General features: G+C 48.5%; 1 protein-coding gene across 1 annotated transcript in view; it reads right to left on the reverse strand.

Annotated features, from left to right (window-relative positions):
- Nucleotides 1-1,053, reverse strand: part of LOC104527246 (transmembrane protein 151B) — a 1,462-nt gene extending 409 nt beyond the window's left edge. Inside the window, exon 1 of the mRNA XM_010170912.1 lies at nucleotides 4-1,053. Coding sequence (XP_010169214.2) covers nucleotides 4-1,020 — 1,017 coding nt within the window. The 5' untranslated portion in view covers nucleotides 1,021-1,053. The remainder of the gene's footprint in view (nucleotides 1-3) is intronic.
- Nucleotides 1,054-16,755: the final 15,702 nt, after the last annotated feature.

Here is a 16,755-nt window from a genome sequence, read left to right on the forward strand (position 1 = left end):
CACCGCGTAGCGGTTGTAGGCTGGGGAGTCGGCCAGGTCCATGAGCATGGCCTCTGAGTAGCTGGGGATCAGCTGCCGGTTGGTGCAGATGTGCCACTCCAGCTCGGTGCTGTCCTGCGTGGCATCTCGGGGCATGCGGTACCGGTACAAGGGCTCCTCTGACGCCGTGTGCGCTGTGTACTCCAGGCCCAGCAGCTTCTCCACGTGATAGTGGACGTAAGCAGTCCGATACTCTATGAGTACCCTGAGCGGCCACGAGATCATCAGGATAGCGGCCACCCAGAAAGCATAGTGGGACACGTACCACGGGAGGTGATCTGGGTCCCCGTAGGCCATCATGAGCTCTTTAAAGTCCACGTTTTTGAGCTGCATGCCTTCCCTCACCTCCATGTAGTCATCCAGCCCCTCGATCTCCGTGAAGAAGTGAGCCCTCTGAGTCAGGTAAGAGTTCTCAGACTCAATGTTGGCAAAGCTGAAGCATTTGGTGAACCTCAGCTTGGTGGCTGTGTAGCTCTCCAGGCCCAGGAGCTCCTTGGAGATGTCCTTGTAGCCACAGTGAGAGTAGTCAAACTCAGCTTCAGCCACGTGGGTGTTGACTCTCTCGTGGTAGACTTGCGTGGTGGTGTAGGCATCACCGTTGCGGTACCGGGTGACCTGCCGGGTTCGCCGCACAAAGTGGTAGCTGATGGCCTTCCACCAGATGCACGGGGTGGCTTGCTGCATGCGGTTGATGCATTCATAGACACTGTCCACATCCGCCTTGTACTGCAGCTCTCTCTTGACGTGGCAGTGCCAGCACTCCACCAGGTACACCACGTACAGCATAGAGAGGAAGGCCAGTGGGATATAGACATAGCCGTCCGAGCATGGGCTGTCATGGTAAATCATGGACTTGCCCTTGAAAGAGCTATCAAAGCTGAGCTTGGTGACCCGGGCCAGCTGACACCAGGCCACTGCACCTAGGCAGCCATACATGAGGATGGAGAGGAGGAGGCATTTCCAGTGGGACTCTCGGCACATGCAGGCACTCAGGGACTGCTTCACGGGGCGTTGCTTCAATCACACCACCGAAAATGGGGAGAGAAAGACAAAGAGAGAGCGAGGAACCTGTCAGTCATGGCCACTTTGCACAACACACAGAGTGACTGTTGCCTTCAAGATTGTGTCTGGCTTTGCTCTTGACTGCCTGAGGACTGGGACACCACCCTACTTAATATAAAAGTGAATATAAACAGAAACACTGTGCCAGGGACAGAGGTCTCTGGATAAAACTGCTTCCATGCTTCCTCCTGGCTCTGGGGAGGGAAGATGTTCATGTGGCAGTAACTCGCTGTGCCTGCACCCTGGTCAGATGGGCCCCTCTGAAGGGGGCAAGATGGGTCCCCATTTCCTTCTCCCTCCCTGCAGTCAGCATCATCAAAGCACCCTGCCATTTTCCGAGGCCAAGAGGGCTTTGCAGCACGCCAACAGCCAAAAGCATGGGGCTCTGCACTCTCCCCTTTGTTCTGCAAGTGCCCAGTGCTTGGGTTCCCTCACGGTGCTGCTGGGGATGCTGAGGAGCAGCGTCCATCACAGGGTTGTGGCCCCATGGGTCGTGCTGGCACAGGGGGACTAGCACTTCACGGAGCTGGAGCTGCTGCCTGACTCAGAGCTGACTCACACTCAACCCTGAAACCTACCAAATGATCGACACCATTTTTCTTGGAGGTGAGCCATCAGGAAAATTACTAGATACGAGCAAATTTAGTTAAAAAAATGTCAGGATTACAGCACGGTGCAGCATAGCTTCAGGCTGGTGAGAAGACGTGCTCTGACCTAAAATACCTGAAAGCTTAAGTGTTGGAGCTCAGGGTGTATGCCTAAATATTTTAAACATAGCACATGCAAAGTCCCAAAAGTCGGGCTGGGAGCAGAGCTGGAGTTCCCCCTCTCGTACTCCCACTGCGTGCCCCGAGACGGTGCGGTTGCAGTCCTTACCCCAGCCGTGGCGCAGTGAATCAGCTGCGTAGTCATGCAATGTTGGGCTATAATAAAAAATGCCAACTGGAGCCAAGCAGCTAGCGGAAACGGAGCTGTCTCCCTGCAAAGAGCAGCAGCAGCATGAGTTACGGTACTGGCTGGCTGCCACCCATCTGGAGAAAGTGCGTGAAGCAAGACCCCTTGCTGCCCTGATAGGTAATGTGGAGGGCTGGCTGCATCCCTCTTGTTACCTCCATCCTTTTCCTCCCTCCTAACTGAGGAAATGACAGTGAGAAAGCAGATACACACTGATATTCATGCCTCATCATGCCCTCTGCTGAGCCTGATCTCAAGCAAAAATAGAAGCACACTGCTACTTCTTCTCCCAAGGGGCCACCTCTAATGCATCAAACTGCTCCGTAGATGGCAACAGATGCTAGGTTTGGGAAATGTCTTCTCTTTCTTGCTCCAGGGATAAAGTTCTCCCCTAGTATAGCTTATCTCAGACCCACAGCAGTTCGGATTCAGTAAGTAATCTTGAACCAGTAAGGAATTTAAGGAGCAGCACCTTATGTCTCAGGAATAATAGCACAGCACCACTAGAAAGAAGAATTTACTGTCCTCCCAATGAGATGGAAGCATTGGCACCTAACCTTGCAGGGCTGTAAGGTCAGATTTTCAGATTTAATACTGCCTTTTTTCCTTTTTTTTTTTTTTTTTCTTTTTTTTTTTTTTTTTTTTTTTTCTGGGACAGAAAACCACTTCTAAGTAACTATAGAGGGTTTTATGGCTTGCTGTGAGCACTGCCAAACCAGACTTCATGGGGTTTGGGTTTGATTTCATAGCTTCTAATCTGACACTGTGTAAGCACAGAGTAATTCTATTGATTTTAGGGAGCTACACCAGTATTCATCTGCAGGGACTACAGGCAGAATCTGGCCCATGATTCTTCCTGATGCATCCAGAAGGAATCTGTAAAGAATTTCTATTCTTATCCCAAACCTTTTGTATGCATGTGTCAGAATAAAGAATAATCATTCAGGGCTGTATTCTCTTTACGGTGGCCAAAATGGTTGTAGAGAAAGTAAACGGGTTATAAAGGACACGGTACATGACTTTTCTCTAGGTAGGGCAGTGAAAAGACCTTAGTATGGGTACGAGCAAGGCTGTTTTTCCTTAGCCTTTTGCAGGAAACCTTGAGGAAAGCCAAAACGTGGCCTCAGACAGTCCCCAAGTCAGCTGAAAAATAACTACGGGAGTTTTGGGGATGAATCCCTGAGTCTACCTGCACTCATGGAGAGTTTGATCTCTTGAAACTCTTGTCAAATACCCACCTCTCTGTGCCTAATGCAGGATTCCCAGCCGTCCCAGCTGCAAACTGGACCTTGGGTCAGAGCCACAGGCTCTCCCAGCTCCTGGGAACTCCACCAGGAATCACTGTCTTCTATTCTTTGTCTCTTCTTGATTTGGAACTAGAGTTTGTAAGTGCTACAGTAATGCAAAAATACAGCCTGTAATGAAGAATTGCAAACCTCAACCCTTTTTTTCCCCCGAAGGTTTTTTCAGGTGAAAAAAAAACTCTAAAAATTACCACCTCTCTACTCCAGGTACTGGGACTATGCGGAAGAAAACAGCTAGGGAATGTTCTAACACAGGACTTTTTCACACTCAGGTTTCCACGGGTACCTCTCATGTAAAGTCATGCATGGTTAATACTGTGAAGACTGACAGTGGACCCAGCAAAAGATGTCCAGAAGTCAGTTTTAATGTGAGTGCTTTAGGACTCCATGCATCTCTGGGAACCCCAATTTTTCCTGTGACTTGTTTGAAGCGCTGTCAGCCTGGCCCTGGGCACAGCCGTGCAAGAGGGCTGTCCCATGTCAGTTAAGGCTCTCTTCGCCAAAGGCACTGCAATCCCCACCTCCCCTTTATCTCACTTCCCTTGACTAACAACTCCTCCACTCTCTGCAGCTCTGTGGTCCCACTTACAACCCACAGGTTGGCTTCTGCCCAAGGGGTGATTCAACCAGCCCTGCTGGTTAGGGCTATCAGTGGCCATATCAGAGCTGGCAAATGCCTCCTAACATGCTTAGCTCCATGAAATACCATCTCCCCTTCGGGAGAAGAGATGGCTCTGGTCTCACCAGTCCTGGAGCAGCACTGGGCTGGGCTGGCAGCAGCTCTGAGGCTTGCCAGTCCAAGATGACCTTTCTGTATGTGCCCTTTGGGGATACTTTAAAAGTTGTCTTCAACTCACTGCACTGAAGGGACTGGATCAGCCCGAGCCACATTACCTCCACTATTCCCACTGCAGCCTGTAAAAAAGGCAGTTTCTCTGCTCCTTGCATTAGTGAGGCCATGCAGCCACAGAGCCCACTTTAACATCTCTCTGAATCACACACCTACCAGTCCAGTTCAGCAGAGCCTTCATGTTCAAAATCCTTTGGGAAAAACAGAATTCCTTTCTTCTGGCTCTTCTGACCCACTGTCTCATACTGTCCTTTGTTCCTAAGCAGATCCCACTCTCCACAGGTCCTTGGTTATAAAAGCATATCTCTTCCAGTGTCTACCCCTGCAGCTGTCCCTCCTATTTCAAGTCCTGAATACGTTCATCTGGACTATGTCACAGAATCACAGAACGTTGTGAGCTGGAAGGGACCCACAAGGAGTCCAACTCCTGTCCCCTTAATTCTCCTTCCCTTTGCTTAAATAATTATCTAACACAGCTATACTATTAGAAATACTATTAGAATGTTTGTAAGAAAGACACGGAAAAGAACATAATTACAATAAAAGTATCAGACATTCAAAATATCTAATAAGGAAACATATCTTTCCATCTCTCTCTGCATAACAAATTCATTAATATGTTAAACCAGTGGCTCCCAGACTTTATTAATTAACATACCACCTTCCTGCAAGCATGATGCTTGTGGTACTACGTGGAATTTTCTCCTTTCCGTGCACAGTGTTTCAGATCGAAACAGGGCAAGCTTGTATTTCTGGATGAGTACAATAAATGCTTAAGGAAACTAATAATTTCCATGATAACTTGGGCCAGCCAGCAAACGGGAGTTGCGTCCTTTGAGGAATGCTGCGGGATCTGTGGTGTTTTGATGTGGAACAAAAGCATAATCCCTGGAAAATGTTAACAGAGAAACATAATTGAAGAAAGCAAAGACAGAGAGGCTGACAGAAAGCCAGAGCCAAACAGAGACTGTCCCAGAATAGACAGAGTCTCAGTCACCAGGCACTTTGCCTGCAAGCTAGGACTCACAGATTTGGGTCTCTAACCCAAATCAAGAGAGGTGTCCTTCCTCTCCTGCGTGTTGGGGACTTTGTTTTGGGATTTGCTTCCAGCGTTGATCTAAGAAACCTCCTGACAAAAGATTAAACAAGACACAGGTTGCCCAGAGAAGCTGTGGATATCCCATCACTGGAGTGTTCAAGGTCAGGTTGGATGGGGCTTTGAGCAACCTGGTCTAGTGCAAGATGTCCCTGCCCATGGCAGAGGGGTTGGACTACATGATTTTTGAAGTTCCCTTCTGACCCAAATAGTTCTGTGATTCTACAACCACTTCTGTGAAGAGGGATGGCTTTGTCAAATCAAATGTTTCACCCAAAAGGTCCCAACCAGCTCTGGTGACAGTACAAATTGTAAAAATCTCCTGCCTTGGATGGAATGCTGAGAAGAAGCACAGCCAAGCTGTCAGTATTATTGTTTAGGAATTTCAAGTCGTGTTAAAAACACATGCTGTAAACAATGTCTTGCTATGCTCTGGCATGCTGCTGAACTGCTTTCAGAGGCCTCCCTTCCCACCACACCTGACTGGATTGGAAACTCCTGCTAATTCTGACCCAAACTATCCATAATCACAAGCCAAAATTCACTTTACTCTTCCACACTTAAAAACAACAACAAAATATTTCCCAGATTCTTTACTAGATCTCAGCATGAATGAAGAAGATTCCACAGGTGAGATGTGGCACACGTGGGCTGTGGGTAACCATGCTGGGGACCTTGCCCAGAGGGACAAGGTTTGGGGACAGCCCTGCCCCGAGCTGTCCCTGGCCCCAGGCAGTCAGCCCCACAGCGCTGCTCCACGTTTGCATTGGGGTTTTTTGGCTCGTAGTTTGCAGAAAGCTCAAGCAGAGTGAAGGATCTGTGTACCACACAAAATGAAGAGGCTGCTCCACATCCTCCCATAGTCTGTTTTCCGTCTGGTGGCATGGAGCTTTCGAGACACTAAATGATAGATGCTATTTAATTTGTTGCTGCAGTTGCTAGAAAATAGTCTGGAAAGTCCTAACTGCCAACGGAGAACTGGAATTTCAACTGACACCTGAAGCAGACAGGAGTTTCCAGGTTGGCAACATTTCGATTATTTCTCCTTCAAGAAAGTTCTGTGCAAAACTTAGTTTGCAAATGATAAAACATCCAGGCAGTGGCTGAAAGGGCAATTGCCTTCAAAGACACCTTCCGATGGCAGATGCCCAAGATCAAAAGCAGGTATGCAAGGACAGGCGTGGAGCTGGAGCCTCCCTCCCGCCGGCACACCCACCCAGCGCTCATCCTGGCTCAGGAGCAGCCAGGTCAGGTTCTGGTTGCAACAACAACTGTAATTAAAAAAATATTTAAACGTGCTCTGTGTTCTAGTAGCGTGCAGATTTGGGCTGCTAATCTCACATAGTGTAAAGGGGTGGGGAGAGAGCTGCGGGGAGTGCACAGCTCAGTATATCCCCCACTTAGCAGCGGGAGCTGAGCGTGCTCTGGTGGCAAGAGGCTGGCTTTGTGACCTGTCCCTTGACTCCTTGCAAGCGACCAGCACCAAGATGCAGGCAGGTGAGCTGTAGCTGGTACCCATCCTAAGTGAGGCTACAAACAACTGTATTCGGGGTGGCAAAGAATGAAAAAATTACATGACACCCCCCTCCAAACCTGATTTCTGCTTAAAAGGCAAATTTGAAATGTCTGACTGATACTGAACAACCAGAACAATGTATTTCTGGTGACCAAATAGTGTTGTGTCTCTAGGTCCCCTCCTCAGTGGGTACATAAGAACTAATGAATTTCCTGGGGTGCAGGTCAAGGCGGGCTGGGGGTCCCCATTCTCCCAGGCGAGTCCCCCATCAGCAGGGAGAAGAAGGACCTCATTCAGAGAAGCCCAGACAGATTCCACCAGCCCAGGTTTTTGGGTGCCTCATCTGAAACTCCAGTGCCTCTGTTTTACCAGTGATGGCTCGCTGCTTTTGCTGACCTCTGGATACGAATCTATCTGATGGCAGGACTCACCCACTAGCTATGTGGCCGTCCCTTAGTGATGGTGGGGATACTTATGAGATAATAAACAGCCAGACAGTTCTTTAGCACTTAGAAGTAGTCACCAGGATTTCTCCTATCGACTCTGCAAGGTTATTCTGAGTCAGGAAGCTTCAGTTTCTATTACAAACCAAACTACATTTACACTTTCAGACTGGGAGACACTCTACCTTCTCTCCGTAGCTCCTATATCGCACAGGCAATGTAATTTTACTCTACAGTCCTATGTACAGCCCGGTAACTAGAGGTCAGTAAAAGCTCATTTCCCATACAGTCACTCCACTTTAACTGATAGACTAAAAGAAATGAAGAACCTGCAATCCCCTTTTTAATTTGTTCTGGTGATTAAATTTTACTGCCACTGGAATTTTGTCTCACTTCAACCCCCATTCATGGCCATGGGGATGCCCATTCTCTGGGTGATGACAGGCTCCTTTCATACAACTGTCTTCTCTCTCTGAAAATACTTCTCCATTCTGACACCTCTCAGCCTTCTTTTTGACAATTTAAATGGGTCAAGGTCTTGAAGTCCTTCACTGCACAGCCTTTTTTCTAGCTCTTTATGGTGCTCTTCTGTTTCTCCAGCACCTTGAGATCTTTCTCAAATGTGTACCCTACAAGTGGATACAGGACTTCAGCACTTATTTCACTGGCATCATACCAAAACATAAAATCACCTCCCATTCCCACCCATTTCCCCTTTTTACTGTCTCCACGAGTGGCATTAGTTGATTTTTGCCCAGTACCACCCCAGGACTCCATGTTCAGCCACTCACCTGCTTTGTTCCCAGGTATTTTTCGAGGCACTGTTTTGGAGGACAGCTGAAGGGTTGGCTGCACTCTCCACCCTGAAATGTGTAACTTCAGATTTGGCTTTGAATTGAATAATGAAATTATCAAATGCAGCAGATCCCTCTGTAGGACTGTGCTCTTCTCATCATTACAGACCAGCCTGCGAATGTTTGTGCCAACTGTAAATGTTACCAGCAGTGATTTCATGCTTAATTCCAGTGGATAGTGTCAAATCTGGTAATTATCCCTGCAGAACTTTGCCAATCTAATGGCTGAATACCCCATTAACTTATACAAGGCAACTGTCTTTATAAAGCTGAGTGTCAATCACAAAAACAAGGCTGTGGGTGTTACGTGGACACCACGGTGCTCCTCACACTTCCAGTGCTCACTGCCAGGAGTAATCCCACATGCAGCTCTAGATACAATACTAAGAGAAACCCTGCCAAAGCTTCAGTGGAGGACATTATCACCCAGCTCAATATTCATCAGTAGCTGGATTTTACCCCCAAAGCAGCTGTATGGCAGCATGGGCTTGAAACATCTCTTCTTTTTCTAGCTGCCTCAGTACTGCTCAGGGCATGCAAATGGTTAGGGTGACAAATACAAACTTTTTGTTTTGTCCATATCTGATTTTGATTGTCAAAATAAATTTGAACTGAAAGTTGCAAAACTGACCCCAATAGAGGGGGAGAAATAGTCTGTGAAGTTCAAAGGAAATGGATCAAACTATTTTGGAGTCACAGTCTTTAAAAATTTGATACCAGATTTAGCCTTATGCTTACTATTTCTCCATAGGTCCCTACTGACAAAACGGCTTTTTCCTCTTCTGTCAGACTTCATGCTTCAGTCTCCTTGAAAATTCCAACACGAGCTGTATAAGCAGAAAATATGCTGCCACAGCATGAATTTATTGTAATGTTTGTTTTGTAGACAGTTCAGGGCCCAAGTTTGACTGTCTGTGTCTGCTTTGCAGACGGATATCTGAGTTCCTCAATTTCAAAAGCATTAAAATTCTCTTTTGGGTACATCATGCCAAAAGCGTTTCCTGTCCTTATAAACCCCACGTGTAAATGTGGTTGCCCTTGATGGCTGACCTCAAGAGCTGGAATTTTGCTGAAGCAAAATATTATCGTGTTTAAAATGAAGGAATGAGAGAAAACAGAGGGTAGTGAAGACGTGGCCTGAATGGAAATAGATAAATGAGGGGGAAACATGAGGTGTGGGAAGAGATGGAGGAGAGAAAAGGACAGCCTTGACATGCTCTGTGTGCCACTGCCACCAAGTAGGGGAAGGACACCGGCAGGCAAGGCTGGAGACCAGCCAGCCTGGGCAGGGGCAGGAGGGAACTGAGCCCTGAGAAAGGACCTGGGCAAGGATCAATGGGAGAAGCACGGAGTGTGATGGCACCAAAGCGTTGTGTGAGCCAGCAGCCCTCCCGGGCCATCTACGACCTACCTGGAAAGCAGTACTCCTCAACAGCTGCTTTCTCACTGCTGGGGACTTCTCCAAAAAACCCACATCTCTGCCCCTATCTCCTCCCCACAGCCTAAGGAGTGGGATAAGGTTGTGCTGAATTGGGGCAGAGACTCCCACGGAGGTGACAGTGTGTTGCAGGGCTGACGCTGCAGCTGTGTCTCAGCAAGATGTGTGGCATCATAGCACGCTCTTGCTCTCCACCAAGACCTGGCTTCAGGGCTACAGGGTGACTTTATCACTGTCTTGACAACACAATGACCCTACAGCCCAGGATTACTCATGTAAGCAAAGAGATAATCTTATCTTTTTTGTTGTTGTTGTTCTTTCTCTTTTGTTTAGCAACAATAATGGGGAAAAAAAGAAAAGTCTTTTCCCTGCCTTTCCATGGGGGAAAGACTGACATAGGACTGGAAGAAAAGAAATAAAAGTAGAGAAACGAGAAGAAAAAAACCTGGATAAATTAATGCCAGACATAATTTCATTTGTCTCTGCAGATTTATATAACTGATTAATATCTCCCAATGAGATACAAGAAAGGGAAAGAATAATCAATAACCACAAGTCACACCTTGGCAGTTGATGACCTGCCTGGATGAAAGCAGATTTTTGTCTCTACCTATGAGTCCTCTTCCATCTTGAACAAGACGTCACAGTGGAAAATGTTCCACCTCCTGATGGACATGGCAGGACATAACACAGAGAGGACCACCAAGTCCTTGCTAGGCAAGCCCTAAGCTGTCCTGTTAAGTGTAACTGAGGTGAGCTCTGACACCAAGACCAACCTCTGGTGTTGAGAAAGGCTTCACCATTTGTGCTGTGGACAGGGATGATGCAAGAAGATCAAGGAGATCTCTACCGCACTTCCCCAAGCAGCAACAACAGACGTGGGTGCAGATATCATCTTCCAGCTCCTGAAGTGATCCTGGTGGAAGACTGGCCCAAGAAGTCTGGGGTGACCAGGGAAAAGACAACTGCAGGAGAAGAGTCAGAGCACAACCTCTTATTGTCTTCCAGGCCCAAACAAACTCCTACATCAGATACTCATTAGCATGGTGAGGAAGGAGACTGCAGGGCTGTGCTAAACTGTATGATGGGCACAAGTGCTCCTCCACCATGTGACCCAATCTGGGCACCACATGGGGCATCGATAATAAGGCCTGGTGAGGGAAAAGGGAGATATTACAACAGTCCCCTCATAAATTCCCTCCTGGGGAGCCTCAAAATCCCTCCTGCCATCCACCTTGAACAGCAAGAAGCCCATTACCCCTAGCTCACATGGAGCCAGTAGCTAGTGCTCTCAGCGTGGCTGCCAGCATGGAGGGAAAGGGAAATATAAGGGATAAAAGGCAACAGGAAAAGCCATTTTGCAGCAAAGAGAATTTCTCTCCAGTCTTTAAACATGTAGCACACTGGTTGCTGTAGGTATGTTTTGGATGCACCATTTGCTCTTCTGCCATGAAATTCCTGTAAGAATGAAAACTTCCTGCGGGCAGGGGCTGTGATGGCAATGCCAAAGCATAACCTCCATGCACTCCACGTGTTCATGGCATCACGGACTCAGGCATTCGCTTCAGCAGTTGCCCTCCTGTGGCGAGCAGGGATTGCTTGGTTTCTCCCTGCAGAGATTTAATCTCCTCCTTCCATCGATGGAGCTGTCAGAGGGAATGTCTCAGGCTGGGAAGGTCCACAAAATGATAGCATTAAATTCTCTCCCCAGCAGAGCATATCACAGGACAAGACAAACCATGAAAAGGCACAAATCTTGCTGATTCACCTGAATTTCAGATGCTAGGATGCCCCTGAAGTACCATACAAAGACAGTCTGTCATTTCATACTATTGACCCTCATGAATTTAAGCCACCAGCTAAAGAAGAGGAAAGCAGAGGTCAGGACATAAGGAGCCTCCAGTCCTCTAAAATGTCACATTCAGCAGTACCTCTTGCAGGATACTTTTGAGTTGTTCACGTAGAAATAAAGGAAATCCCAGAAAAGAAGACATTTGGATCCCAGACAACAGATACGGCGCACATGGCAACATGATGGGAAAGCCACTCACTAAAATACAAGGGTATGTATGGGAGTGGCGTGAAGAATTTGGCCAGAGCCACATCGGCTGGTGATGCTCCCACACGCTTCTCCAAGGAAAGCTGTGCAGTTCCATGCTCAGTGCCAAGGAATCCCAGCAACAAAGTGGTCACCATTTGCAAAACAGAAATGGGGGCTATTTTAGTGGCAGCTTCCTACCAGCTCACAAAAATGCTACGTTGACAAAATTATCCAGTTACCCTTTTTCCCCCACAAATCGCTGATGTTGCTGCCACTGGCTTTTGATTCAGCAGTGACTGACACAAAGAGCATATTCTGAGGGGCGAGGATTTTTCCCAGTCATGTCAACGCTGGAAATGAGTTCATTGGGAAAGAAAAGCTGGGATTTGAGCTGCCTCAGAGCAAGCAAGTAGCTCCACGAACGGTTCTTTTTCCTACACTCTAAGTATACTCATCAGACTTAGCTCATATTCCCCACTCCCTCGCCTTGAGTACCAGTGGTTCCTAGCAGACACAGGGTAAATTTTACAGGTATAACAACGTGGTTAACCTCAACACTTATCAGTCAACTGATAAAAGCATCCCATACCCTCAGGAAAGCTCCTGGGATGCAGTTCCCAGCCACTGTCAGATTAGTGAGACCGAGTGATTGGCGTGAGCTGTAGCTGTGCCACTCGGTATTCTGCAGCTTACCTTGTGCCTAGCTGGCCACTGGTCCCTCACCACAGCCAGCCACCAGCCTCACTGCACAGAGGCTTCTGGGCAGGTGTCCTCATCCCTGCTCCTGCACTGCAGGGAGCTGCTGGAAGGGCTGATGGCAGCATCTGTCCATCTGTCCATCCTGCGGCTGCAGAACAGAGGGATCCTCACCTCGTCAGGAGCAGGCTCCAGCGTGGGCCAGCCTGTGAAAGCCAGACCCAGCTCCCTGCACACTTGGGCAAGCCCCAGGAGACACCACAGAGGCACCACAACCCAGGGGACCAGCGAGGTGCAATCTGCTGACTGGTGTTACCGGTGGCTCTGCTGACACAAAGGGAAAACTGACACCAGCCAAGGGAAAACAGGAGGGCTGGTGGGACCTGCTTCCATTGCTTCAGTCTGGGAGGGATGGGGACAGTGGAGAGGGGAGAAGGGGAGAGTGGTTCTATGTGCTTGACAAAGTCCCAGTTGGAATCCTGTAATACCTATTTCACACCCACTTTTGCTCAGGCGATGCAGCTCTCCAGGGCTGGGAGAGGAGCGAGCAGCCAGAGGAGGCTGGCGGTGCTCCAGCACATGTATTTTCTCCTGTGCTGTGCAAACAAGCAGTCTGCAGTCGGGGATGTCAGAGCCATAGTTCAGTGCTCTGCTAAAGCCTGTCCCTTCCCAATTCTGGGTCCCTAGGCTTGCAGGTGCTCTTCCCATCCTTGAAGTGTGTATGTCCCATGCTTTACTGTTCTCACCACTGCCACAGGTCCTGTGTGTCCTACCCAACCTTCCCTCAGTCTCAACATGGGGAAGTGGGGGACTGACCCGGCACCAGGCTGGAAAAAAGCCACAGACCAGTTTCTGGGGGAGGAAAAGCAGGGAGCCAGGAGAAGACAGACTTGTGAGGAGGAAGCCTGAGGAGTCTTGGTTCCTCACCAGCTGTTTGCAGCCTAGTCATTGAATGCCTCTGTTTAGAGACTTTGCAAATGAGAAAAATAGTTCATTATTATTAATAGCATTTAATCTTTGCTTACTCTGAAGGAACACCTTGAGATTTAAATGGGGGATAGAAACACCTCTCAAGTCCTTGGAAGAAATATGACCCAGGACTGATCCAAGCTCCAGTGAAGTCTTTTGAAATGAACTGTGAATCAAGCTTTGTCTAGAACCAAGTTTTATTTTTATTCTCACTTTTTTTTTTGCAAAGCCATCGTTTTACCTAGTAAAACCAGAACAAGGTGGCTCTGTGATTTGACCTCTCAACCTCCAGTCTTCCCATTTCCCACATGTGACCTACCAGTCACATTTCAGCAGAGGACATGCCAGCCCCACGGTGCTGGGCTGCCCTGGCTCAGGCTGTGGCCGTGACAGGTCCCTCCTGCTGCTGAGCTGAGCATCCCTCACAAGAACACCCAGCCACTGCTTGGGCTTCAGCTGCTCTGTCAGATTCAGGGATTGCACCTCAGTCCTGTCAGGTTTTTTTTATAATGGTGCTCCTGTTAAGATGAGGTTGTATCCCAGCAGCTAATGCTTCCCTGTGAGAAAAGAGGTTTCACTATAAATATCACTTCTCTCTCCCTCTTGCTTCTCTCTCCTCTCTCTGTGACACCTCCTGCAATAACGTGACAGCACAGCAGGTGAAAACTTCACTGGAAATTCACTTAAACACCTAATGGTTAAAAGGGATCCTGGGAGCCAGGACACCTGGATTTTATTTCTTGACTTGACTTTGACCCATGGCACAGCTTTAGTACATGTTTTTATACCTCCTGAAGACACTCACAAGTGTCACTTATGAAGTGCTTTCACATAAGCATTGCAGGAGCACTCTCTGGGAAGGTGTCTCATCTGCATGTGAGCTGTTGCATCCTGTCACTCCGAGCACCAGCTGGTGGGAACCAGGGGATTTAGCTCCTGCCCTGGCCTGCTGTCAGACAGTTGTCTGCAGAGGACCAGGCACACCTCAGGCCTGCAGACAGACTGTCATTCCCACCCTTTCAGCACATGTCCTCACTATCCCCTTCCTCCACCAGGTACTGGCAATTCTGGTTGGCCACCTCACCTCCAGGCAGCCACAAGGAGGTTGTTCTCCATCTTCTTGGTCCTCAGAGGGACCCCCATGCTGGCAGGACCTTACTGGCAGATGCTCCCACCCTAGTCTCCATGGTGCTCCATGGTCCCTCTGCCCATGGCAGGGTGGGGGGGTGGCACAGCTTGTGCCTGTGGGCACTCAGGCTCTTCTAGCTCTTGTTCTCCAGGACACACCAGGCTGGTTTGTGAGAGCTACTCAAAGTAAGAAGCTGATGCCTTGTGCTGAATCACTTTTGCTACCACAGGAATCGAATGTTGCACTCCACAAGTCCCAGTCCAGCTCCTAAGGGCAATCAATAGCATGGGTATGAAGAAGGCCTCCAGCCATAAATGCATGGCCACCTCCCTCCCGCAGCCAAATACGCTGCGTCCTGTAGAAGTCTCTGACTGATCTCAGCCACTTTTCTGGCAAGGTCAGGTTATCCAGATTCCACATTTGCAAGTCACCCCAATTACCTACCGTTACCTTTCTTGCCAGGAGTGTGACCCTTCGTGATCTGCTCTCTGACAGAGCCCTTTGCTGTCAGCTCCCACCCTGCCAGTCCCCACTCTCCCCAGCCAGCTCTTTCCAGCCCCTGCCTTCCCTGAGGCCCAGTGTCACCAGTCTTTCCTTAACAAGGCCTCTGCTGGCTGGATGCTGACCTGGGATGTGCAGTACCTCAGCCATATAGAAAAGGCGCTATAAGCGAGTTGGAATTTCCTGTACATTATTCACCTGCTGTAAAGTCAGAGAAGTTAAAACCTTGAGCATTTCGTGGGGCATAATCACCTTCATCCTCTCCTGGTGGCACACGTGTCACCATGAGAGCGGCTGCCAGGGACACCAGGCACCGCTTCACAACCTTCACTGACTGCAGGAGGGCTGCCAGCCTCCCGGTGCTGCCGAGCTGCCGGCACCGCACACAGCCAGGCTCCTCCAGCCTTCCCACTCGCCATCTGTCCTGCACTTCAGGCACTTCTCTTCCTCGCCTGTGTGGCTGCGGACGAGCTGTGCCGTGGGCAGAGCGGTGGGTGCTCAGGGAGGAGCTGGCATGGGTACAGCTCCTGTACCCCTGACCTGCACCGTGGGCTCCTGCAGGCAGCATCCCCGTGATGAAACCTCAGCAGCTATTCTGTGTGCTGCTGCTTAAACCGAGATACCTCGTTCAGAGTTTTGAGTAGTTAACCAAGCCATTATAACAACTGTGACCTCAACCAAGTTTCACGACGTGCTATTTTTAACTTTACAGTTCTTCAGCTCAGAGGAGCCCGATGAATGATTAGAGTCTGAAAGTGAACTCTTGAGTGAACTATATTTTCCATGATTAGAACTTAAAAACTAATTAACTACTTAACTATGCTTTTCCGAAAAGTAGAACTCCTGCTGTAAGTGAAAAATCAAACACAGCCTTATCTAGAGTGTCATGACAGTGTCAATGTAACAACTGAAAGGGTCCTCTAGCGCTGATGATAGCTCGGTAGCCACCACTTTTGGTGTTAACTCACTACCACCATGTGTTAGGACACATCTAGAAACAAGCCCCACTCACTATGGACTACTTGGGGACATTTCACTCTTTCTAATCTCCTTTTCTGCAATGTCCCTGGTCACCGGCAATGATCTGAGGTATTTTGTTCCAAGGCATATAAACAGATGAGGGAAAGTCTCCTGCTTTGTTCCCAGGGATAAGATACCTACTACCTCACTCTTGCAATGGCTTGCACTGATTGAAAAGCATCCTTGGTATCCACTCTCCCCTCCTGGAGAGAGATCATCCCCTGAGGTCTCTGAAGTGAGAAAGGGAGAACCAGAAGAGCATTTGGGGCTTCAAAACAGTGTGCAGACCCACTGCTTTTCCACTGGTATCAGCTGTCTGTCCATCTGAGGGAAAAGCATTAGAAACCAGGTCTGGAGGGGACCTACCACCAAGTCACCTAATCTCTCCTTCTCCCAAAAGGCAACATCTATGTACTTAACAGCTGTTTGACCAAATTGTCCTTACAGCCCTTCAGTGGTGGAGCTCCACAAGCTCCCCAGCTGCTCCAGCCCAACACTCCATTCAAGAAAATTCCCTTGCTGAAGGGAATTGGTAAAGTCAACCAGAAGGAGCAACTCACTTCAGTCTCAGCCATGGTGGCGAGGGAGCACCCACTGTTGGAGAGGACAGAAGACTTTGCCCATAGAAGCCCACATAGCTGGAGCCCAGGCTGCCCTTCAGAGCTCAGACGCATCCATTTGATGTTCATCTATTTTTTTAAACTCTTGACAGCTTCTTGTGTGAAGTGCAGAAAAGACAGACAACGTCAGGGCACCAAGAACAGACACGTGATCAGAAGATAAAGTGGGACAATGAAAAGAACAAAAGCAGAAAAAAAGATGTGATGCCTCAGCATGGATTTT

The sequence above is a fragment of the Antrostomus carolinensis genome, unplaced genomic scaffold, assembly GCF_000700745.2.
Source record: "Antrostomus carolinensis isolate BGI_N321 unplaced genomic scaffold, ASM70074v2 scaffold26076, whole genome shotgun sequence".
NCBI classification, from domain to species: Eukaryota; Metazoa; Chordata; class Aves; order Caprimulgiformes; family Caprimulgidae; genus Antrostomus; species Antrostomus carolinensis.